Source organism: Mustela putorius, unplaced genomic scaffold (assembly GCF_011764305.1).
Source record: "Mustela putorius furo isolate JIRA1106 unplaced genomic scaffold, ASM1176430v1.1 tig00000640_pilon_pilon_pilon, whole genome shotgun sequence".
Classification (NCBI taxonomy): Eukaryota; Metazoa; Chordata; class Mammalia; order Carnivora; family Mustelidae; genus Mustela; species Mustela putorius.
This window is the reverse complement of record NW_025421432.1, coordinates 4,145,234-4,171,506: the sequence shown is the minus strand read 5'-3', so window position 1 is coordinate 4,171,506 and position 26,273 is coordinate 4,145,234. Positions and strand designations below refer to the sequence as shown.

General features: G+C 37.5%; 2 protein-coding genes across 7 annotated transcripts in view; one reads left to right on the top strand and one right to left on the bottom strand.

Moving 5' to 3' along the window:
* Nucleotides 1–986, bottom strand: part of LRRIQ1 (leucine rich repeats and IQ motif containing 1) — a 214,199-nt gene extending 213,213 nt beyond the window's left edge. For all 3 annotated transcript variants that reach the window (XM_045082964.1, XM_045082966.1, XM_045082965.1), the window contains exon 1: nucleotides 900–986. The gene's annotated coding sequence lies outside the window, so the exon portion shown is untranslated. The remainder of the gene's footprint in view (nucleotides 1–899) is intronic.
* TSPAN19 (tetraspanin 19) lies at nucleotides 922–26,031 on the top strand. Of its 4 annotated transcripts, XM_004748596.3 has the most exons (10): nucleotides 941–1,096; nucleotides 7,030–7,156; nucleotides 8,855–8,947; nucleotides 9,027–9,099; nucleotides 11,700–11,824; nucleotides 15,856–15,930; nucleotides 20,247–20,357; nucleotides 22,550–22,693; nucleotides 24,007–24,090; nucleotides 25,352–26,031. In XM_004748596.3, the coding sequence occupies exons 3-10, from the start codon at nucleotides 8,882–8,884 to the stop codon at nucleotides 25,418–25,420; spliced, it is 747 nt and encodes a 248-aa protein (XP_004748653.1). In that variant the 5' UTR covers nucleotides 941–1,096; nucleotides 7,030–7,156; nucleotides 8,855–8,881; the 3' UTR covers nucleotides 25,421–26,031. The 4 variants fall into 4 exon arrangements, with proteins under 4 accessions (XP_012909679.1, XP_012909678.1, XP_012909677.1 ...); XM_013054223.2 differs by lacking the exon at nucleotides 7,030–7,156 and having other exon boundaries at nucleotides 933–1,096; XM_013054225.2 differs by lacking the exons at nucleotides 7,030–7,156; nucleotides 22,550–22,693 and having other exon boundaries at nucleotides 922–1,096.
* Nucleotides 26,032–26,273: the final 242 nt, after the last annotated feature.

Below are 26,273 nucleotides of genomic sequence, written 5' to 3'. Positions count from 1 at the left end.
GAGAGCAAAGTTAAGAGTCATTTCCTTTGTGTCCCTCTCTGCTCACCAACTGGCTCTCTAGATCAGCCCAGTCCAATTACGTATCTAAGCACATATGTGATTTTAAATTTGCCAGTTAGCAATTTTTTTAAAGTAAAGAATAACAGGTGAAATTAGTTTTAGTAATATATTTTATTTAACTCATTATATCCAAACTATTATTTAAACATGCAGTCAAAATAAAAATAATTTATTATTAAGATCAACGTAAAAAGCTTATATCTTTGTTTTTGCCTAGTAATTCTTCGAAGTGCGATGTGTATTTTACACCTACAATACGTTCCCATTTGGACTAGCGGTATTTCAAGTCTTCAGCGGCCACCTAGTGGTTTGGGTACAGGATAGGACAATGCAGCCCTACATGTATCCCAACGTAAATGGTCTACAGTAAACTTCTTCAAATTGATCATAAATCACCTGGAGTTGGCTAAAGCTGCCCAAAGTGGGAAATCTTAAAGAACGCTCCTCTCAACTGTAGTTTTTCAATTATAAATAAACGGAAGGAAATCTACTTTAAAAGGTAACTATAAATCATTTCAAAAGGAAATAAAGGAGGGGAGTGCAGGGAGGGAGGGGTGAAAGGAACTTGCCTGTAGAGAGGGGGGAAAACCAATTATCGAAAGCTCCCTAGATCCTAAGGGTGGCTCTCTAAGTTTTGGGTGAGCTACAAAACCTCCAAAATCTAAAGGAGTCTAGGATCCGCGGATTTCAACAGCCACCCCCTCAGCCCGCGGTCCCCACACCGTATGCCTAAAGCCCGGCCTTGGCAGAGAGGGGTCTGGCTCCGTCTGCGATCCCTTAGCCCGGTCCCGCCTCCCGCGCCACCACCCCCCAGGCTTGAGGAGCCCCGGCTCACCCACCAGGCGGCTATATCCCGAGGCTTGGTTGGAAGACAGCGCCCAGAGCCTCCAAACAAAGCGTAACCACGGCAACAGCCAATCCCAAGGAAGATGGACGGGTCTTTTCTTACCGGTGCCCCAGTAGGACAAACTATCTCCATTCGAAACTGGCCCGAACGCGATACCTCAGGAGCTGAATGAGGAACGTTTTTTACCAGGTAGATTTTAATATTTAAATACTTTAGGAAAGTATTTAATAAAAAAAAAAAAAAAAACGACATTTTGCTCCAGTTACCCAAGTAAAGGTAGCCTGACCTTTAAACTGTTTTTGATCTATCTGTATTTATTACTTGCAACTAGTGAATGTCCAGTTGCCCACGTATAAACTGTTCATTCCACTAAATCTTAATCTTGAATAGTGATTTGTGGGGCCTGAAATATGGAAGAGAAGCCAATAAATTGCTTTCCATGACAGCAATTTATTTTTAAAAAGACAAATAAATCAATTATCACTCAATGCCCATCAAAAAGCTTCCAAGGGTGTGGGGTGAAATATGGTTTACTCTAAAATATTGACAGTGACTCCCACTGTTTTAACATAAAATTTGAGGCTTAAGTACATATCATGCTGTTTAATTTTAACTTAAAAATTCATCAAAGTTGGGGCGCCTGAGTGACAGCCTCTGTCTTCAGCTGAGGTCATGATCCCAGGGTCCTGGGATCAAGCCCCACCTGGGGCTCCCTGCTTATCCGGGAGCCTGCTTCTCCCTCTCCCTCTGCCTGCTTGTGCTCTCTCTCCTTCAAATAATTAAATCTTTAAAAAAAAATTCATCTAAGTTCCTTTTACTGTCGGGCAAATACGTAGTGTACAAAATGTGAGATTTATTTTAGTTAATAATAGATATTTCTGTTCAATTTTTTTAAGTTTGCAAAGTATTAAATTCCAAGAGGAAGTGGCTAAGCTTAATTGTAAAAGATATCTGACACACAGTATACTAAAAGCAAACATTTCCTTTGAGCCTTTGAAAGAAAACGGACTATTTCCTGGTAACAATTAATATCACATCAACATAAGAACTGATAATATAGAGTGAGAAATAGGTAGATCTTTGATATTAAAAGAAACACATGTTAGTACCTCACTCAAAGACAATGATTTTCAAAAACCAACTAGTTCTGGTTTCAAATCTAATTAAAATTTAGAATATTTTCATTATCAAAGTCCATGCTCAAGTGTTATTTTTTTTCTTTTTCTTTTTTTTCCTTCTTCTTCTTTTTGTTTTGTTTTGTTTTGTTTTGTTTTGTTGCAAATTTACGAACTATTCAAATTCTTCATTTAAAATACTCAGGCTAGGGGTACCTGGGTGGCTCAGTCTGTTAAGGGTCCCACTCTTGGTTTTGGCTCAGGTCATGATCTCAGGGTGGTGTGATGCATCCCCCCACCGCCAAGTCTGCTTGAGATTATGAAACAATTCAGGCTTTTCCTACAGAATATCAAATCCATTAGTAATCAATTAATTCCCATGACTAATTTTTTTTTAGAGATTTTTATTCATTTATTCGAGAGAGACTGAGAGTAGGAGCAGGGAGGAGGGGCAGAGGGAGAGAGAGAAGCAAATTCCCCCCTGAGCAGGAAGCCCAATGTGGGACTTGATTCCTAGACCCTGGGATCCTGACTTGAGCCAAAAGCAGATGCTTAACAGACTGAGCCATCCAGGCGCTCTCCAGAAATAATTTTAAATTAGCTAAATCAGTAATCAGCTTTTTTGAAGATGAAGTCTAAATTGCTTTTTTTTTTCTTAAATCTTACCTTGTCAAATGAATTGATAACAAAAAAAAATATTGAAAGTTCTGAAGATAGTTTATGGTGCATGATACTACATCTCTTATATTTTTATTTTTTGCTGTGGAGGAAAACTGATAATTCTACCAATTAGTCATAACATAGCTATCACTAACTAATATTACTACATAAGGAACAAAATACTACAATTATCTCATATAGTTACAGATTATAAATCAATTTAACTTGAAACTATTGTTTAACTATGCAGCATTTAGCATTAGTTGAAAATTCCTAGATATTATAGCCTAAAATTGAGTATATCAGTTTGTCCATAACATTTTAACCTGAGTAGGTTTTTTTTTTTTTACTTTTTAATAAGCAGTTTTCTTTTCATTAAATTTTTTAAAAGATTTTCTTTATTTATTCATGAGAGGCAAAAGGAGAGAGAGAGAGGGAGGTAGAAGAGCAGGGAGAAGCAGGCTCCCAGAAGAGCAGGGAGCCTAATGCAGAACTCCATCCCAGCACCCCAAGATCATGACATGAGCTGAAGGCAGACACTGAACCAACTGAACCACCCAGGCGCCCCTATTTTCATTAAATTTTGATATTGTTTTGAAAATTATCTGCAGGTCTGGTTAGTTTATAACCTGTTGACCTAACACAATATACTTCTCTTAGAGAGCACATAATATTTATTGAGGAAAGATAACTGTTCGTTCCTCTGACATCTGACAAGAATAAGATTTCTTTGAAAATGTTAGTTAGGTGGTGAGATGACTTTAATTTAAAAACATTGTTCAACAGTTGTCTTGTTTTTTATATGGCAGTGATAATTTAAAGATCCCAGAATATCACTGTGAAACTCAAATAGCTGCCTAACAGATGTTTGTTTTATTTTCTTGAGGATGACTGTTGGGTAATAATATTTTTAATATGTGACCTACAGGGTTGGATTCTTAAGACTTCTGCTTCTCTTTCTCCCTTTAAAGACTGTTGCAAACTCTCAAGGTCCTTCTCTAATCCTCTTTGTGATCTCTGCAGCTGCCAATGACCAACTTATGTCCATCACTTGGCTACAGTTCCCATTCCCATTTCCCAACCTCTTGTGCTCCTCCTTTATGTACAATTACTATACTATCACAGGATTAATAGGTAACATTTAGCCAGGTACTGGACTAAGTGTGTTCCAACATAATCTCGTTTTATTTTCACAGTATCCCTTTGAGGTATGTGTTCTTCTACTCTGCATTTACAGTTGATGACACTGGAGACTTGGGAAGAGTAGCAAGAGAGTGGTTTATATCTATGGATTTGAATCTCAGCCCTGCCACATGTTAACTGCTTGAGCTCAAGAGCATTATTTTACCTTCCTTAATCTCTTTTGTCATTGGTAATACTGGGGATAATATCACAAGAGTAGCTAATTTGCAAAACTTTGATAGTCAAGACAACCAATGTAAATGACATATTGTAGAATATGCCATAATTGTAATAGCCCAAGTAGTTAAGCTCTATAGACCTGAGTTCAAGTTTTATTCTGGTTTCTTTCTAACAACCCATCACTGGCAATTCGACTTCCTACTATATCTCTCATGTCCTGGCTATCCCCATAACTGTCTTGTAGCTTAGATGACATCATTTGTTATGAACTAATACGTTAGCTTTGTAAAGTAGCTGCCTCTCTTAGGTGTCTTTTCTAATTTGACTTCCACTCTGATGGCAGATATGTGGTTCTCTACTACCTGCGGAAGAATAAAAGCAAATTCTTAGCAAAGCATGTCTGATCTTTCAAAATCTTTACTGAGTCTGTTTATCTAGCCTTATTTTTCATCTCTTGCCATTCTGACCCACGCCCCCATGCCCTTCCCTATAAAGCTTGTGAGCACAGTATTCCATCTCACATGAAATCTTCATTTTTGTCTGACTAGGACCTTCTTAATCAACCATCAAGGAACATCTCAACTTTGTTTTCTCTCTGAAATTTCCCAGTTCCCTTTACTCCCTTTCCCTACACCCTCAACACATAATTAAGAGTGGACCACATGTTTTAATATTTGACTCCTTGACAGGTTATTTATTCATTTCTGTGCTCCCATCTCCAGGCAGTGAGAAGGAATTTACAAAACAATAACAAAAAGTAATTAGTCTATTATTTAACTAGTGAAAAATGACACCTGTGAATAGGTGAATTATTATAAATTGTTCTTTTCTATATCACTTATACTACTAAAAATATCTTTGTTATTGGACCATTAATTATCTAATCAGGGATGATCAAAAAAATAAATGCCACACCAGGACCTTATCTGATTAAGTTAAAAACAAATTCTTTATCTATAGCAAAAACAGTGACAAAAACAAACCAAAACAAAATATAGTCCTTCCACACTACAAATATTTACATAGGAACTGCAATAACTTATTGTGTATCTCTTTGTGTTAGCACCTCTGTATTTTCATTGACGTTGTTTCCAGTATGTGGTGCTTGTGACTGGAAAGATGAGCACATGACCGTCTCCTCTTCTCATTCTGTGCAAATATGAGTATGCACTTCCTTGACTTGTTGCTTAGACACCCTGTTTGTTGTGTTCTAACTCTTTAACCTGAACTGCTTCCTCTGGTCTGAATGTTTGTATTACCTCAAAATTCACATGTTGGAATCCTTATATCCAATGAGATGGCATTAGAAGATGGTACTTTTAGGGGGTGATTAGGTCATTGGGGGGATCCTTCTTGCATGGGATTAGTGCTCATAAATGAGACCGACAGAGCTCCTTAGCCCGTTTCATCACAGGAAGATACAAGAAAAAGTTTGAAACCTGGAAGAGGGTTCTCACCCATGAATGCTGGTGCCCTGATTTCAGACTTCTAGCCTCCAGAACTATGAGAAACAAATTTCTGTTGTTGTTGTTGTTTTCTCAAGATTTTATTTATTTATTTGACAGAGATAGAAAGAGCATAAGAACAAACAGGGGGAGTGGCAGGCAGAGAGAGAGGGAGAAGCAGGCTCCCCACTCAGCAGGAAGTCAGATGTGGGGCTCAATCCCAGGACCCTGGGATCATGACCAGATGCTTAACTGACTGAGCCACCCAGGCTCCCCATTTCTGTTGTTTATTAGCATCCTAGTCTGTGGTATTTTGGTATAGCAGCTCAAATGAATTAAAACACTGCTGTTTTGAAGTTGCCATGAACAACTTTCCTACCAAGTTGGCTGACTTTAAGAGTATTGTATTCTTACCCTTTTTGACCTCTATATCATGCAACACTATTTTAGAAAATTATTTCTCTACTGATTTTCATGAGATCATGCTTTGATTACATTCTCATTTTGTAAGAGTCTGCATTAAAAAATTCAAATTCCTAATTATGTCATTCTTTACTATCAAGCATCTGCTCACTTTTATCTGCAGTCAGTCCCCTCTTCCCCTCTCTTCTATTCTTTTCCATGACATTAGCTCCTTGTGGATAATTCCCAAATCTGCACAACTTATGCTATCTATTTACTTGCACTCCATTTCTAGTGCTTAACCACAAAGGTATCTTCTACAAACTCAAACTCGTTTTTTTTAAAGATTTTATTTATTTATTTCACACAGAGAGAGAGATCACAAGTAGGCAGAGAGGCAGGCAGAGAGAGAAGAGGGGAAGCAGGCTCCCTGACGAGCAGAGAGCCCGATGTGGGACTTGATCCCAGGACCCTGGGATCAGGACCCGAGCCGAAGGCAGAAGCTTAACCCACTGAGCCACCCAGGAGCCCTCAAACTCATTTATTAAACATGAAATATATGAGTGACACCTGGGTCAGTTAAGCATCTGCCTTCAGCTCAGGTCCTGATCCCAGGGTCATGTGATCAAGTCCCACACTGGGCTCCTTGCTCAGTGCTTTTCCCTCTGCTTGCTGCTCCTCCTACTTGTTCTCTCTCTCTCTCTCTCTCTCTCTTTTTCTCACGAATAAATAAAATATTTTTAAAAATAAAAAATAAACATGAAATATATGTTTTTTTCAATTTTCTGAATTTTTCTATTATCACTTTCTTTCTTTAATTTTTCCATCCTACAGGAATCCTTCTGGTTATCTTTACTTCTTTCTTTTCCATAATAAGGCATATTGAAACTATATCCGAGCCCTCTTTTTCTCCTCTATCTCTTACAATGCACTTTCTCAACTGTTGGGCATTTGTTTGGCTCTTCTCACCCTACTTCACTTCTTTCCTTCATCTTGGGCACATAATTGATTCCATCCCCAGCTGAGACCTGCCATGTGACTTAGTATGTGTCGAGGGAATATGAGCAGAAGAGAAGTGGGCAACTTTCACCTCACTTGCTTAAAAGATGCTTCCCTTTCCTTTCTGCTGACTATACAGGATGACGCCCTGAGGAAATTTGGGAGCCAGACATGGAATAGGCGGAAGCAAGCCCCAAGACCCTAAGATGATCTCCTAGAAGAGAGCCACCTTGGACTGAAAGAGAAATAGGCTTCAATTTATTTTTGTAGGTGGCTCCTTTAATAAAGCATGTTAGCCCTGATTCTAACATGCTAATTATTACCAAATCAACAGTCAAGTCTATGCCTCTCAGTACTTCACCAGAGTTCCTGCCGTGTTCTTGTTCATCACTCTTCTTTCTCGTTCTCGTTCACGGGGGCCCAGGACTTTGGCCCTGAGAACTTGTTTTGGCAATAGGAGAGGGTCACAACTTTCTTATAGGCTGAAGTAAATAGATTTGAAGCCAAAATTATATACCTACCGTATCTTAGGGAGAAATCGAAATAAAAATCAGGCAGTCTTGTTCTATCCAAACAGGCCAGACACTAGAAGAATCTAAGAATAAGGCTGGAGACGGAAACTGGAGAAACCAAATGGCAGTAGGGGACTTCAAGGCAAAGGGTGGAAGACAAAGCCTGGAGAGACTCCTTCAGCTGGGAAGGAGAACTATGGTGTTTCAGGGGAGGAATTTGGCTTTGGGTCAGACTAGGGAGGGGAAGTGCATAGATTCTAACCTAGACATCTCTTATTTCTTCACTTTCCAGGGCGTACTTCAGTTCAACAAAAAGAGGTCTTCCCAACTAGAGACAAAGGGCTTCAAATTAATCTTATTAAATCTGCTTTCATCATGTCAATTATGCACTGCATGATTAAAACACTATAAACTATGGGACACCTGGATAGCTAAGTCAGTCAGGCATCTGCCTTCTGCTCAGGTCATGATCCCAGAGTCCTGGGATCAAGTCCTGAATCAGACTTCTTGCTCAGTGGGGAGCCTGCTTCTCTCTCTGCCTGCTGCTCTCCCTGCTTATGCTCTCTTCTCTCTCTGACAAATACATAAATAAAACCTTAAAATAATAAAACACTATAAACTACAATACTTTGTAAAATATGGTACTAGCCTGAACTGAAACAATGAAGGAAAAAAGAAAACCCAGAAACATGCCCAAGAAAATTTAAAACCTTCATATCTAATAAAGCACCAAACACCAATGATCTAAGTGTTGATTTTCCCATAAAAGTTTTAGGAAACTAAATTATATACTGCTTAATTAACACAACCTTAAGTTGGTTTGTTCCCTTCCATTGTATGCCAAATCACTCCCTAATTAAATAATCTGATTCACATACTCATTTATTAATTCAACAAATATCTAGTGAGTAGCTACTGTGCCCTACACTTTGGGATTATAATTTTTATAAGGCCTACTCTGTCCACTAATAGACCTCAGAGTCTACATGGGAAGAAGAGACAAGTAAAGGGAGAATAGAGGAGGCAACAAATTGAGGTTAAGCAAAGGCTTCCAAGGTGAGACCTCAGTGAGGAATCAATATTAGTCTGGGAAAGAGGAGGGACAGGCAGAGGTGAAGGAAAGCTTACCAGCAAGGAGAACAAGGTATGCTAAGACTAGAAACAGAATAAAATATTTTGCTTTCTGAAAATTAAAAGAAGTTTAGGAAAGTGGCTATTGGCATGTTATTCAAACGCCTTCTTGGTCTCAACTGCCTAGTGCAGATAGAGAAGACAAGCCCAGTCTCAAGATATCTTTAACATGTCATTATATTCGGAAGGATGGAGGGGAATGTTATACTGACAACTGGTATCAGAAGAAAAATGTGCAAATAAATGACATGAGCAGGCAGGATTATTTAAAGTTGTTAACGTGTTGACTATTTATAGTAAAAGTCGTGGTTATCTTTTCAGGAACACCAATATCCGGGGAGAAAAAGAATGTTAAGAAAAAACAAAACGTTAATTTTTAAATACTTTCTTAATCTCATTAACGGAGCTTTCTTGGTAAGAGTATAATTATTTCATAAAGAAAATGTAATGCATTTTTATTGGCAAATATAAGCACTGACTCTCTTTTCTGTAGGTTCTTGGACTTTTACTCATGGGATTTGGTACATGGCTCTTACTAGATAGAAATAATATTTTCACAGCTTTGGGTATGTATCTATTTTTCTTTTGCTCTCAGTGAAGCCAAACATTCCCTTTTAAATAATTGCACACATGATTTATTCAGCAGGTGGCACTATTTCTCCAAAATCCATTAAGCATTATCCAAGAATGGAAGATTATGGATTGTTCTAATACACTCTGAAAGAAAAGAATGTGGAGACCAACCTAGTGCTCAAGTTAAATCATTTCTTTTAAAACTCAATTACTCACACCATCACATTACAAATAAAATATAATGTTATTCAAATATAAATGAAATAGTTGAATGTGTTTAACTGAGTTTAGAAACCCTTAATTTTACAATTTTGTGGTATGATGCGGTCACTGTGGACTGAAGTTTAACAGTGTTATTTTCGTACGCTTATCCTTGGTGGTTGGAAAAGTGCTCGGTAGTCCTATGTGGCTATTGGGTATTGGCTATCTTATTAGGCCGTGCAGATTTAGATTCTTTCCACTCGTCAGTAAGTTCTATTAGACAACACTGTTATCATAAAAAGCATGCGTACTGTAGAACAAACATTCCTTTGTGGACTTCAAGTAAGAAAAAAATACATTTGTAGGAAAACAAAAACTAAATAAAAAGACTTAATAGGTAATAGAGTGTTATAAAATATTGAATAATTTAGTCAAACTTCACCTACACCTAAGTGCCTGGTACCTTTATTCTCTTCCGTTCATATGCTTTACTTACGGCAAAGTATTCATGATGTCCAAGTGCACACCTGGTTTGTCCAGAGTACATGGGTGTGTGGAGATCTTACGACAGCCTTTCTGTCTTCCTTTCCTTACCCAGAAGAATGGCAATGATAGTTTCCACTTCTTTAGTGTTCCCATACAGTATCTACTTTAATAATGTAGTAGTTAAGGTAGAGCAAAAGTCATTTTCTTTTCTTTCCCTCCATTATGGAATTGAAAGATAATTGTCATTAGCCTTAACCTTAATTCACCTTAACCTTAACCTTAAATCACCTTAATGTACTTGAATATTGAGGGGGGACCCTAAACAGTCAGAGGCTTATCCTTTAATTTGTTTCTTTTTTTTTTTTAATTATGTATTTAAACATTTAGCGACATCTCAGCTAAGATTTTAAGCTATGGAAATGAAAATAACCAGTTTGTGGCAAGACACTGGTTGGTTCCTCCCCTCTCTTTTATCTGCAACTTCCAGTGAACTTACCTCTTCTTAAAAATGATTCTGCCTTCACCTCTCCATTTGTCGTAACACCAGGCCACCTGCGATCCCTATCTTCCTTCCCTTTGCCACGATAATAATGTCCAATAGCCTTGTGCTCTGATCTCCATTCTCAGCCATCTTCCAAATGCCACCGAAATAATTTAAGATGAAAATCTACCCATATAACATGAAAGCTTTTTTCTGGTTCCCCACTGCTATTTTTTATTCATAGGACAAATAGTTACAGAGCCTATTCTACATGTTAGGCACAATTCCATGAGCAAAGGACAAGATAGATTTTTGTCCTCATGGAGCTTAATTCCAGTGATGAAGACTGATAAGAGCCTAAAAGTATGCATAATTTGGCCCCAGCAAACCTTCCCAGTTTCACCTGCTTCCAACCCTAAGGGCCAGCAAAGCTGAATTTCCAATGCATACTGTGCGGTTCTGTGTCCCAGAAGGCCTCTGTCATTCCAACCAAGATCCTTCCAGCTCTCACTTGAAACCCAAGCACAGTGTTGCCTTCACCAGGAATCTTACTTAACTACACTCCCCAGTCTCCTCCCTCTACTGGCTTAGGGGCTCCTGTACCCAGGGGTGTGTTGGTACACGTTTAACAACTGGCTCTGGGATAGAAAGTCTTGATTTATGGTATTTACTGATTTCTATGGTTTAAAGATATAATGCCACGATGGCTGATTTCACAGTGCCAACATGAACGGAGTTGGCTGATGAATTTTGTGAAAATTGAACAGTTGGCATTTATGAGCCAGAACAGGCTGGCTCCAACAACTGTTCCCCCATAAAACCTGGGGCATATTTAATTTATTTTTTCTTCTTCTTCTTCTTTTTTTTTTTTAACAAATATTTGTTAGGCACTTAGTGTTCTACAGTCTGTGTCATAACATGAAACATTTAACAGTCTGTTGACTATATAAATATATATATATAGTCTCTAGCAGAGAGAGCCCAATATAGATGGAGAGAGAATAAAACACAGTTTTAATGGGGTCATATTACCAATGAACTCAGACTTTCATGTAAGAAAAACTTAACCCACATGTTTGTAGATGCCCCCCAAATTTTTATGAATAAATTCATAAACGTTTAGATGTTCATTAAACATAGAAGAGTTCACCCCAGGAAAAAATTTCTGCTTTCATAGAAGACAACGAAGATAAGGCAAAGGGAAAGAGATCTTTTGAGATTGAAGAAATTTTCTATTATATCATTAATGGAAGAAAAATTGTTGCCAAGACTAAGTAAGAGGGTGCTAGAAAGAAGTTTTAAAAAAAGAGATGGAGAATCCTACAGGTTTGGCAGAAACTGCTTGGGGAAATCTTGGGTTACTACATATATTATTAAATAGAATACAACATTACTTGATAATAATTTATTTTGCGGTTTCCACAGATGAAAATAACCACTTGATAGTATATATTTTTCAAATTTTGATGGGAACTGGATCTGCTATTGTTCTTCTTTGTCTCTTGGGTTATTTGGGAATTCACAACGAAATCAGATGGCTCCTACTTCTGGTATGTATTTCATCTTAATAACCTGAACTAATTTGTATCTTCGATTTTGAGTGTCTGTGTCTCACAAATGAGAAATAATGATTTACTTCACCGTAACACTGCAGCATAGGGAATAAGGTAAATGAAGCACTCCCTTTCGAGAAGCTTCTAGGTAGAATGTTCTCGGAGAACTCTTCATGGATCAGATCTGGACTTCTGCACTTAAGACTTAGATATTACTTTTTAACAGAGTCAATAGGAATCCGTCTCCTAGGATAAACTACAATTAACCAAAATTAAGAATCTGAAGACTAAAATCCAAATAAACTATTAAGGCCAACAAGCAATGGGACCCAGCAAGGAAAATAAAACATGTTCTGTACTCAGCATGTTTTCTCCCTGTGGGAATGCCATGTGGGAAGCTAACTTCTAACTGAGATCACAATTTATTATTTAACAAAGAGAAATAAAACTGCTGAGAGGCCAGACTCTGGCATCTGGCTAGCACACTATGTCTCCCTAACCATATAATGTGAAGAGATAAACTATAATTAGGAATATAGACATGAACATTAGCCATTTACCATACGTGTGGCAGGTATGGATCACAATTCACACACTCAGATGAAACATAGCTTCTTAAAATTTTATTTTAATCAAATAAGTTTTGATTCACAGGCACTCTCTTGTCCAACAAAATGAAATTCAACTGCAGACATTGTGTCTCTTACCAAGAAGAATGAGGGAAGACTTCGCTTTTATGCAGCACTGAAAGTCTGGGTAGTCGGTCACTGTGGCATTGGTTATCAGTCTTTACTGGTTACCATGAAAACTCTCACTTTCCCAACTCGCAGGATGCCTTCCAGTCTACTCATTCTGCTGTTGGAATGGCCTAGGGTGGCAAAGGTAGAGCAGCTCTTCATGCAGTTTACAGTATATCATCCAGAATACCATATAGTTTACCGTACAATACAGCAGTGAAACCTTCTGCAAAAGACTGGTAGAGAGCCATGACTCAGCTCCTTCTCCACAGTATACTTCCCCTGAAACATTCACCCTCCCAAGTGACACAGCAATTAAAGGACTAACGCCTGACACAGGGATTAGTTATTTCCCAATAATTGATAGCTCTTCTAATTTGAATATTCCCCCAGCAGAGGCTTTTTGGGCAAAGCTGGAAACCACACTTCCTTTTCCCTCTGTGGTCTGACCACTCACCTGGGGAACTCCAGTAAGCCCAGTGAGAGACTCTGTTGTTCTGGCAATGAATAAGCCTCCACGATCAGTCTCAGACTCTTTTTAGTCTAAAAAGAGACTTCACTCTCCTCAAATCCCACCTTTCTCTTCTTCCAGGATACTGAGCACAATTTTCTCATTGGACTTCTAATTTTGGATCTGGAGACCAGGACAGAAATGACCTACAGGAAAGTTTTGATTTGCTCCTTGCCATAAATTTCCATTTAGGCAAAGAAAGCACAGAGCTTGGTACTAGTGTGAGACAGGGTCAGTAAGGAAAGGGGAAACTAGAGGGAGAAAAACAGACATCTTCTAAGTTTCTCCCTTATGGGATTCAAGTATTAATGGGCTGTGACTGAGAAGTCTGACAGACCTCATCATAAGGAATGTACATAAGACTAGGTCCAGGAGCCAAGACACCACACTCTTCTCTCCATGCCCCAAGTAAGGGCACTGCTACATTTGGCCATTAGGCCATTTTTGCTCTTCTCCCCTGAATTTACCAATACTTTTCTGATGGATACATTTTTCCTTTAACCATTTTAATTCACACAGTCAGGTTATGGTCAAATTTTATAGGCCTAAGTACTATACTTTGGCTTAATGGTGACTTTGCACACGCCTACTCCAATTGAATAGATACTAGTTTTACATTCTAAACTTTGTGTTTGGCTCTGTTTGGGGTTTTGTTTTGTTTTGTTTTTAGGATTTTCTTTTCTTGAGAGAGAGAGAGCATGACTTGGGGGAGGGAGCCAGAAGAAGAGTGAGATCAGACTCCCCACCAAGCAGGGAGCCCGAAAACATGACCTGAGCGAAAGGCAGACGCTTAACTGACGGAGCCACCCAGGTGCCGCTTTGGGACAGTTCTACTTCCCTTTTTTAAAAGTTCTTGGGCAGTATCTCACTGTACTCTCTAAGTACTAATAACACATAAATACACTGAATTTTTCTTATTACGATAAACATCTAACTGCTGTTAAAAGGGAATCTTCAAAGGTAAAAATCATGCCTTAAAAATAAGCCACATGAACATGTGTCAGAGACTAGATTTAAATCATCAGTAAGGGGATTGGGAGGGAGACAAACCATAAGTGACTCTTAATTTCACAAAACAAACTGAGGGTTGCTGGAGGAAGGGGGTTTGGGAGAAGGGGGTGGGATTATGGACATTGGGGAGGGTATGTGCTTTGGTGAGTGCTGTGAAGTGTGTAAACCTGGCGATTCACAGACCTGTACCCCTGGGGATAAAAATATATGTTTATAAAAAATAAAAAATTTAAAAAAAAATCATCAGTAAGGGAACCAGTAAGAAGTAAAAACTGGTTGAAGGAGAATTAGAGATTTATATTCGCTATAGAGTATATTCATTTGTCTTTCCATGAATAGGAATCATTTTGCATTGCTATAGACAGGGAACTTTTTTTTTTTAATTTTTTATTTTTTATAAACATATATTTTTATCCCCAGGGGTACAGGTCTGTGAATCACCAGGTTTACACACTTCACAGCACTCACCAAAGCACATACCCTCCCCAATGTCCATAATCCCACCCCCTTCTCCCAAACCCCCTCCCCCCAGCAACCCTCAGTTTGTTTTGTGAGATTAAGAGTCACTTATGGTTTGTCTCCCTCCCAATCCCATCTTGTTTCATTTATTCTTCTCCTACCCACTTAAGCCCCCATGTTGCATCACCACTTCCTCATATCAGGGAGATTATATGATAGTTAGACAGGGAACTTTTGTATTACTATCAGAATTCTGTAAGTTAATTGTATACAGAATTGAACAGTAGGTTCATCAAAGGTAATATTGCATACCCCCACAGGATCAGAAACCTGGGAATGTTCATTAGACTACAACCAGCTTGCCAGTAAAAAGAAACCCAGTAATATTCTTTTATTGTTTTACACAATTTTTCCTGCCTCTAACAATTTTCTTTTAGTGAAGATTAACAAATAACATATATAGAAGTATTAAAAATCTGAACTTCTAAACAGATCTAAAGATCATATTTTTGTCTCTGAAATGTTTGTCTCTGAAAATAGGAAGTATAATTTATATCAACCAACAAATTTTAGTTAACTGTTTTAAAGTAGTAATGTTTAAAATACGTGAAATTAAGAATACTAACAGTAAGTAATTCTTATATTTTAGTTAGTTAAATATTGATACTGCTAATTTTAAAAAATCATTATAAATTCTAGACAATATGTGCTACTATGTGCTCCTATCATGAAGAAGATTGTAGTGACCACAAGTTTAAAAAATATAGTTACATAAGTGTGGAAATAATTTCACTTGACTTGGGTAGAAGTATTTTCAGTTTTCAAAGGAACAGTTTAAATGTATATACAGACTTAATTTTACTCTAGCAGATGCTTTTGTTATTTTCTGGGGGGTTGTTGTTATTGTTACTTTGCACCTGATGGGTTTGTGTAGTAAATCTCAATTCAGTGAGATTTTTAGTGTTAGCAGACTGGATATTAAGGGAAGGTCCAGATAAGTGAGTTCCTTCTTGCTATGACAGTTTTGGATTTGAATGAAAAAAATCATCAACAACTTTGTTAGACCAAGTGGTCTATAGAATGCTCAGTGAACACTATCACTTCTCTCTTAATTCTTATCCAAATGCTCAGTGAATTTTATTCTTTGCCTTTTTCTTTGAATAACTTCATGTATTTGAAAGCAGGGGACCGTCAATACCTGTGTGTATTTTAAGACTGTGTATTTCCTAGACATGTGTTTTGCCATCCCTGAAGCATCTAAGACACATATTAGCAGCACACTTGCCATCTCTGCTTTTCTTTTGTTTCAGTACACAGCACTGTTAATGTGGGCCGTTGGTGTTCAGGTTGTGCTTTCAACATTCATCTTCATAAAGAAAAAGGAGGTATGGAAAGATCATCTTTTGATTTGAAATCTAAAGAAAATTAGATATCTTAAATTATTGAGAGCTATGAGCCTATATTAAGAGTGAAAGGTAAGTGGCTTTGCGGAGGGGTGGAGGGCAGATTCATTGGAAGTACTATACAATTCTCTGAGGAAAGGGCCAGGGGTCAGATCTGAAAGGGGGCTAGGAAAATTTATCTTCAACTCAGCAGAAGATTGAGAAAAATATAAATAACAAAGAATATGGGGAAAGAAGGGGTGGTACTGAGTGCAGGAAATCCAAAATTGGCTCCCACTCAATTGTGGCTGCCATGACTGACCCAATTCTATTTTTCTATATAGACTGACCATACTCTATTTTTTATAAAGAAATACCTTTAGATTTATACAAATTTGAAATTTAGTGACTTTACTTAAGTTAGATAAACTGGAAGCACCTAGGTGGCTCAGTTCATTAAATATCCAACTCTTGGTTTCAGCTCAGGTCGTGATCATGGGTTGTGAGATCAAGCCCTGTATCAGGCTTCCTGCTGAGCAGAGACTCTGCTTGAAGATCCTCTCCCTCTGCCCCTCCCTACCCATCCACTCAATTAAATTTTTTAAAAAATCTTTAAAATAATAAATAAGTAAATAAATAAATATGAACTGAATAATTCATGTATTTTGCACAGGTGTGGGTCGAGTGATATGATTAATCACAATAAGATTTACATGTTTCAAATTAACATAAAAACATATAATAAATTATCTGGAAAAAAAAAACTTTTGGAAACAACACTTACCTATTAAGGTCGGGTCAATGATGACTTGTAATTTTTAAAGACATTTCATGGTTTCAGGGCAATCATGGTCTATATTTGTGTTCTGGGAGATTGTCCTGCAGGGAAAGAACACAGACTTAAAGTCATACAGATCTGCAGATGGCGAGTGCTCAACAAGCTACTTCACAGCCCTGAGCCTATGTCTTTTTTTTTTTAATTTTTAATTTTTTATAAACATATAATATATTTTTATGAGCCTATGTCTTCATCTGTATATATGCTTCATTCCCACTTCGCATATAGAGTGACCATCAACTGACAACTTAAAAAGTTTCTGTTACAGAGTAGCTACTTAAGGACTCTCTTCCTTTCCTTAATTAATTTCCAAAGAAGCCCCTGACTCATTCCTGTGCTTCTTAGCCTTCAAATTCTCTCTGATGTAGAATCCTAAACAATGACCAAACCCTCAAAAAATCTTCCGTACATAACACCATTGCCCTCCAGCTTCATTTGCTCTCCTGTGCTTGCTGTCTATCCTGGATATCTAACCACCCAGGACTTCTTGCGAATGACCTAACACTTAGTACTAAAATTTCTTCTCATGTGTATGAGAGTGTGTGTGTGAGTGTGAGTGTGTGTGTGTGTGTGTGTGTGTGTGTGTGTGTGTGTGTGTGTGTGTGTGTGTGTGTGTATGCAGCATGTGAGTTCTGTAAAGCTGTCCTAGCTGATCAGCCACTCACTTTGGGATCTGGTGATACAACTTAAATATAACACTTTGGAATCCTTTGCACATAAATTTAATTCATCAACATTGTCCATAGTCACTTAGCTATTATTCACATATGCATCTCTACTTAAGAATCAGAAAGGCCAGGGTGCCTGGGTGGCTCAGTGGGTTAAAGCCTCTGCCTTCGGCCCAGGTCATGGTCTCAGGGTCCAGGGATCGGGCCCCGCCTCGGGCTCTCTGCTTGGTGGGGACCTGCTTCCTCCCCTACCCTCTCGCTCTGTCTGCCTCTCTGCCTACTTGTGATCTCTGTCTGTCAAATGAATAAATAAAATCTTTAAAGGAAAAAAAAGACTAAAAAAAAAAAAAATCAGGAAGGCCATTTGAGAATAATTACCATATGCCAGAAATTGGGATAACCACTTTATAGGCAATATAGTTTTGATCCTCACAACAACCCCTAGAGATGCACTGTTAGTCCTACTTTCTAGAACAGGAGACTGAGGCTTTGAGAGGAGAAATACTTGCTAAAATACATGATGGCCAGATGATAGTGCCTGGATTCAAACACTTATTAACTGAGTCTAGAGCTAACAGCTTTATTTACATCGATTTTTCTTCTATATTCATATTAGATTAAGCTCTTAGGAGCCTCTAAATCTTTTATGCCACTTACAGCACCCAACAGTGTTGAAGGTCCAGTAGGGCTTCAATGAGCGTTTGTCAAAATAAGTATGGGTGAGGGAGTTTTATTTATATAGTAGTCACAGAGACCATATGTGATACTCTTATGTACTAAGATGTGATTTATATACACTCTGGATCTCCCAAATAATGCTTTAGAGGGTAAATAAGGCTTAAGTCTGCTCCTTCCTCACAACAATATAAAATGGAAAAATATTTTCTATTCTAAATAAAACTTGGGTGCCTGGGTGGCTCAGTTGGTTAAGTGACTGCCTTCGGTTCAGGTCATGATCCTGGAGTCTCAGGATCTAGTCTCACATCAGGCTTCCTGCTTAGCAGGGAGTCTGCTTCTCCCTCTGAGCCTCCCCCTTCTCATGCTCTCTCTTTCACTCTTTCTCTCTCAAATAAATAAATAAAACCTTTAAAAAATAAACTTAGAAAATAAGTTCAATAAATAACTTAGAGATCTTGTACACATGGTTTAATTGTTGTGGTGCTCCCACCAGTAATTTTATTTTCATTACTCAAAAACAGCATAATACAATGTGAAATCATTAGACTAGAATTCAAATGAACCATATTTAAAAGTCTCAGCTCCTCATCATTATTCATGTAAACAAAGCAAATATCTAAATTCTCTATCTCCTTGTTGCACAAAACAGAAATACTATCTCTGCTTTCTACCTTTTATCTTAGCTACGAAAGTCATATAACCTTTTATTTATTTTTTTTAAACATTTTATTTATTTATTTATTTGACAGAGAGAAATCACAAGTAGATGGAGAGGCAGGCAGAGAGAGAGAGAGAGAGAGAGGGAAGCGGGCTCCCTGCTGAGCAGAGAGCCCGATGCGGGACTCGATCCCAGGACCCTGAGATCATGACCTGAGCGGAAGGCAGCGGCTTAACCCACTGAGCCACCCAGGCGCCCAAACCTTTTAAATATTTAAGTAAGTTACTATTAAAATTTACTTCCACAATATATAGATTTTGATATAGTAGTTCCCCCCAAACCTTCAAGTCTGATTTTTTTGTCATAGTATTTTGAAAGGATAATTTTTTCAATTAAAAAACATAATTCTTCTACTACCCCCTTAAGCCCCCATGTTGCATCACCACTTCCTCATATCAGGGAGATCATGTGATAGTTGTCTTTCTCCGCTTGACTTATTTCGCTAAGCATGATACGCTCTCATAAGTGACTCTTAATCTCACAAAACAAATTGAGGGTTGCTGGGGGGAGGGGGGTTAGGAGAAGGGGGTTGAGGTTATGGACATTGGGGAGGGTATGTGCTTTGGTGAGCACTGTGAAGTGTGTAAACCTGGCGATTCACAGACCTGTACCCCTGGGGATAAAAATATATGTTTATAAAAAATTAAAAATTAAAAAAAAACACAATTCTTGAATAAATATACAGTAGGCACAAGTCAATGATTTTATTTAACATCTGGATTAATGTGGGAACCAGTAAGAAGTAAAAACCAGTTTGAGGGAGAGTCCAAAGAGAAGACAGTTATAAAGATCATATCTGAATATATACAAAACATGGTTGAGGGGCGATACCAGTTACATGCCACCAGGAAAAATTCATTTGTATTTCTCTGACAAAGAATCAATTGTCTAACAATAGCTTACTACGACTTACAAAAGTTATAAAGTAACTTAAAAACTGAGAAAGGTACAGACCCCCCCATAGGAAGACCCTGAAGTTATGCTAAAGAAAGCCTATTCCTAGGGCACCTGGGTGGCTCAGTTGGTTGGGCGACTGCCTTCGGCTCAGGTCATGATCCCAGAGTATTGGGATCGAGTCCTACATCAGGCTGCCAGCTCCATGGGAAGTCTGCTTCTCCCTCTGACCTCCCCTCTCATGCTCTCTCACTCTGTCTCTCTCTCAAATAAATAAAATTAAATTTAAAAAAAAAAGCCTATTCCACTGGAAAAATACTTAGCAATTCTTTTGGGTCATTTTAAGGTCTTTCACAATTTTTTTCTGAGGGCACAAGAAGAAAGGCCATAAAAAGAATGAAATCCTGCCATTTGCAACAATATGGATAGAGCTAGAGAGTGTTATGCTAAGCAAAATAAGTCAGTCAGAAAAAGAAAAATATCATATAACTTCATATTTTGACTTTTGTTCAATTTTCAACAGGTTCACCAAGTATTGCATGATAAAATTGACTTAATCATTATTGAGTATGGATCTAAAGATATGCCTGAAGATATACCCAAATGGATTATTCTGAATTCTCTACAGAAAACAGTAAGAAAAAATGAACGTAAAACTAAAAAAAATGAATGTCAAACATGATCACCATAGTGTCAATGGAGGAAGGTAAGGGCAGGACATAGGGACAGAGAAGCGAGAGGTTTTTGTATTTCTTTTCCCCAGAACTGGCTTAATAACACTGTTCCCACTTACAAATCTTGAGTTTTATCCTTCTTTTTGTAACTTATATCTCCTATTCTTGGTTAACTGATGTGCATTTTAACCTGGTTTCGCCTGTAGAAGAGTTGGTGGTCTTCTGCCAAGTGGGGTAGTCTGCCCTGCGGCACCTGTGAGACAGAAGTCCCAGGACAGTCGTTGCCAGCTGCAAGGAAGCATGTTGGTTAACATCTGAGCCAGAATGCCAGGTTTGCCACATAGCTTTTTGAACCTGGACAAGTAAACCTATTAATTTTGAGTTTCGTGTTAGTAAAATGGACAGAATAATCCTTGCCTCTGGTTGGCAGGAATCAATGAAGTCATATATAGAATTTATAGGGAACCTCGGATCTGGAACATAATAAGTAACTAATACTTGTTAGCTAACATTATTAGGATTATTTCACAGTTCAAATATATCTAGGCAGGGTACAGGAATGGATATTGTCTCCCAGATGGTTTACAGGAATATATCAGCAGCTGGAAGACCATAAATGCTTGATAAAGAAAATAGGAAGCATTGACAAAGTCCCAGACCTTTTTGTAAGTGTTTTGCATGCATCAACTCATCTAATCCTTCCAACCCAATGAAGTAAGAACTATTATCCTCATTTTATAGACAGTAATATACCCAGGGTCACACAGCTAATTAAGTGGAAGAGCCAAGATTTAATTCCAAAAAAATGTAGTCTTAGATGTTGTACTCTTGACTACTATACTAGGTGCCCCCACACTGTATATATTAGCAGCGTGGCATTTTAGGAGAATTGAAATATAATTATAAATGCTTTTACTCATCTTGGTCCCCCCCCCCCGATATATATGTGTGACATGTACGTGTATTGCCTTTTTGGATTGCATTAGGACTGATGGCAGAGAATCAAACCCTCCTGTGAACATAAACTGATAAACAGGAAAACAGTTCTCTGTATGACATCACTATTATTTTTTTTTTAAGATTTTATTTATTTATTTGACAGAGACCACAAGCAGGCAGAGAGGCAGCAGAGAGAGAGGAGGAAGCAGGCTCCCCGCCAAGTAGAGAGTCCGACGCGGGGCTCGATCTCAAGACCCTGAGACCACGATCAAAGCCTAAGGCAGAGGCTCAACCCTCTGAGCCACCCAGGCGCCCCTGACATCACTATTATTAATGAGAATTAAACTTATGATTCCTGTCATGAGTGTAGTTGAGATTCGATCAAGCTCATTTTCAATACCCAAACTCTAAAGCATTATTTTAGTCATTCATTTCCAAGATCGTTGGTGCCTATTGTGACAGAGGCAGGACTGATGTCATAACTTTCAATAACAAGGTTAGAAAACAATGAAATATTCACTCCAACTTTGTCTCTTATTCTTAGTGACAAATACATAAGCTGATTCTTTCACATCCTTCCAATTCAACTTTATAGGATTGGAAATGAGATATTTTTTAATCGACTGAGCCACCCAGACGTCCCAGAAATGAGATATTTCTTAAATATCTTATCATTTCTATGGTGGCTTGCTTTATCATCCTTTTTGGTTCTCTGTGGTCACTTTCATACAATACAAAATTGAAAGTTAATATCTTACATTAATCCTAAGAGAATAAAAAGAACCCTGAATCTATGTATATTACATATATATGGCAGCATTTTGGGGATAAATATAAAGAGAACTGCTACAGTGGGAAGGGAGCTATGGCTACAACAATTTCCTCTTCTATATTCTGGTCCAGGCATAATTTGTAGCTTCAGTAAGGCAGGTTCACATTCCATCCTGGGTTCCTTTATGCTAAGTTCAGACCTAACAATTTTATGCAAACATAGCCCACTTATATTTAAAGGTCTTTAGTTCTGGTTAGCATCAACAACAGTAGCAACAAAGTATGGATTAAACCAACAAAACTATGCTTATATTTGTAATTCACTACGTTCCAATGGAGAAGAATACATCTTCTTCACAAAAACTACTTTATTGTGCCTGGGAATCATAATTAACTGCATTCTGAATACTTTATAGTAAAATTCATAGATTTTTTTTTCTAGTTGCAGTGTTGTGGCCAGTACAATTACACAGATTGGATAAAGAATAAAAATAAAGAAACTCCAGAACAGGTGCCATGTTCTTGCACAAATTCTACATTAAGAAAGTGGTTTTGTGATGAGCCACTGAATTCAACTTACCTAGAGGTAAGGATAAGGCTCTCCAAGTGTTTACAGTGCCTTCTTTAGTGTTTTTTTTTTTTCAAGTCAATTTAGAATTCTGAGCAAAGTTTTATATAAAATCAATTTTATTCACAGTCATTAGGATCTCCAGTTACTTTATGAAGCTAAACTCATAATTAGATGAATAATTATTTCAGGTATATAATAAATAAATTACTAATTAATAAATTAATTAAACTTTCTGGAATTATGCCCTGTAAGTGCTCCTGGAACTTAGGATACCATCACCCTTTCTCTCCAATCCATGTTCTCAAATCCCTGCAAAGAGAGGAGGCACTTTTGGTAAATCTCTGGGGTATAGGGTTGGTAACGGAGTTGCAGTACCAGAAGCAAAGAGGTATGAGGGTTGGCAAAAACTGAAGGGAGGGGAGCCCAGCAATGACACAAGCAGTGTTCAGGTAAATGTAGCAGAAGCAAGAGTAGGGGTTCATCTGCTACTTACAGTTAGAGGTTACTGATAAATAAGATTTTCATCCTTCTAATATTTTATATAGTTTGTATGCTGATGTTATTCTAACTGTAAGATTTATTTTTCAATTACATAATTCATTCATAGATAAATAAAGCCTTATGTTGTTTTAAAAAGCTTTTCCTGGGACGCCTGGGTGGCTCAGTCATTAAGCGGCTGTCTTCAGCTCAGGTCATGATCCCAGGGTCCTGGGATCGAGCCCCACATCCGCCTGCTTGGTGGGAAGCCTGCTTCTCCCTCTCCCACTTCCCCCTGTTTGTGTTCCCTCTCTCACCGTCTCTCTCTGTCAAATAAATAAATAAACTCTTTTTAAAAATAATAAAATACATTTTAAAAATAAATAAATAAATGAAAAGCTTTTCCTGTTTTAGAAATAATCATTTTAGGTTGAAGTATATACCTTGCTGAATTACAGTAATCTTCAGAAAATTAAATCACTCTCTAGATTTAATAAATTTCTGCTTTCAGGGCACCTGGCAGGCTCATTCAGTGGAGTGTGCAACCCTTGATCTCAAGGTTATATGTTCAAGTCCCACACTGGGTGTAGAGAGTACTTAGAGATAAAATCTTTTAAAAAATTTTCTGAGTTTAAGTACATGACATTTTAGCAACTTTAAAAGTAGTAACTGAGATGTCGTGCTATCATATGAAGTTCTCTGGGCTAAAAAGTCTGGTCTCCAGTTACATATTTACTTGCTTTTTAGACTTTGGTAAATTATTATCTCTATGTTTCTTCTTCTTTGTAATAGAATTATATATAAGACCATTTCCATCTCCAAGTCAATCCAAATAATTTTTTTTTCCTTAGGGTTGTGAAAATAAGATCAACACATGGTATAGTGGTAATGCTTTAACATTAATCGGAATTAACTTTGGACTTTTGGCTTCAGAGGTAAGCTTTTGTTCATATGTTTAAAGGCAAAAAAATATTAAGTAGAAACCATTCTTTACAAACTACAGAACAACCAACTGGAGTCCTAATCAGACAAATTAATACACTAGGAGTCAGGATCTTGAGACTATTCACATCCAGGAGAGATACACATCCTAACTGGAAGTGATATCCCCTTATCAACCAAGAGGGATGATCAGTTAACAAATGGTCATCCAGGAAGGTAGTAATTTCATTGCTTTGTGAGATAAAAAAAAAAAAATACTTCATATCTCAGCAGCAAGAGCCCATGCCAGACAGTCTTCATGTTGGCAAACTGGAAATCTAGACCAATGTTTGTTTGATATTAATAAATCTACTATTCACTCATACACTCATTCATTCATTCATTCATTCAATTTGGAAGGGGGAGAACATCTACTATGTCAGGTACTGTGCTAGCTGTTAGAGATACAGCAGGAAGCAAAACAGACATATTCCGTGACCTGCAGGGTGCCAGCTGCAGGATCCAGATTCAGAAGCAGAACCTCCTTCTCCAGCCTCTGTGAAGACCAATAAAAGCAGGGAAAGTCTGTGAATTTGAAGAAACTGTGAGAGTGAATACATTATCACAGTGTAGACTGTAACATTGCAAAGAATATATAGCACATGTTTTGGTCAGAACAGGATACAGCATTTAATTTTATGTTGAGCCACAAAGGCCTTGACCTAAGGTTCCATAAATTCTTTTCAACTGGTAACGGTTATAGTCTCAGAATGGTGATTAAGACACTCTTTTAAGCAAGAATACCGTTTTTTTGAAATGTGTATTCTCTATTGTGTTCATGCTGCAGTATTTAAGACAAGACTGAATGGGAGATGGTGCCTGTGGTCCATTTTATCATCTACCCTTTGCACACCATCTTTAATGATCCTATCACAAAAAGAAGCAATTTGGTAGGACTGAGGACATAGAGAGATGACAAACAAGAACCAGATCAGCAATTTGAGATATCTAGCCCAATGAGAGCCCATGTAATTAAAACTGAACTGTCTATTACTTAGTCCCTCCATAAATGAACTTGGTGGCAGCAGGGTTGCTGTAGAAGACTCACTTTGCAGACTTCTTATTTGCAACCATATGTACCTTACTCCAAAATTTCCCCACCCTCTTTGATCCCCTTTCCCTATACAGCATGCATTTAGGTGATTCTAAGTGTTAGCTTTGCAAATCATGCTTATTGATTACATTTTGACCTCCTATCACTTCCTTTTCTTCCAGGTTTTGCAAATCTTATTAACTATTTCATTCTTCAGACACATCAAGAATAGAATATATTCAGGAGTGTGATCTTTGGATTTTAATTTGCCCAGAAGAAACCAGCTAATTCTCAAAATAATCACATCATGTTCTTTTACTCCGTGCCCTGCACCCACCAAAACAGTTTCGAATTAAGTTTAAGTTTAGGACTTAAGTTTAGGACTTATTCAAGTCATTAGTTACATGTAACATAGAATTATTGAATATTATAATAAATGACTCTCTGAAATTATTATTAATTTTGTTTTTCAAAATATCAAATTCTGAGTTCAGAACTTTACCTTGAGTTTTCTGAATTTAGAGGATATCATCATATATACTGAATTCAAAATGTGATGAAGTATCACCATATTTCAAGTTTCTTTTGTAGAAAAAAATACTTACATTACGTTCAGAAAACATTAATTAAGTAAGCAATTATGACACACACCTTACATTTCCAAATTTTAACAAAACAACACTGATCTGTGGGAGATTTAAAAGAAAGATGGAAAACCATGACACTGACCTCTGTGCTGAATTAATCATTTATTTCTGTCTGCTGTTTAATGCTTCAAAGTGGATAATAAAATTTTACAGACTTGGGTGTATGTCAATGGCAGTAATAAAATATTAAAATCACACTGAATTTTGAACTGTAATGAAAGTGTCTTAAATGATCACCGAATTCCCATACCCAACTTGCTCCTCATTTTCTCTCTTTTTTTTTTAAATTTTGTTCAGTGCATGCATACACAATTCTCTGAAGGATAGAAAAATAACCTACCTGTTCTATTTTCTTAAAAATGATTTTGTGAGAACAGAAAAAAAAATCCTTTGACAAATAAGAAGTGCTATGTAAATGTGAGGCAATCATATCATTGTTCCTTATAGCAAAAGGACT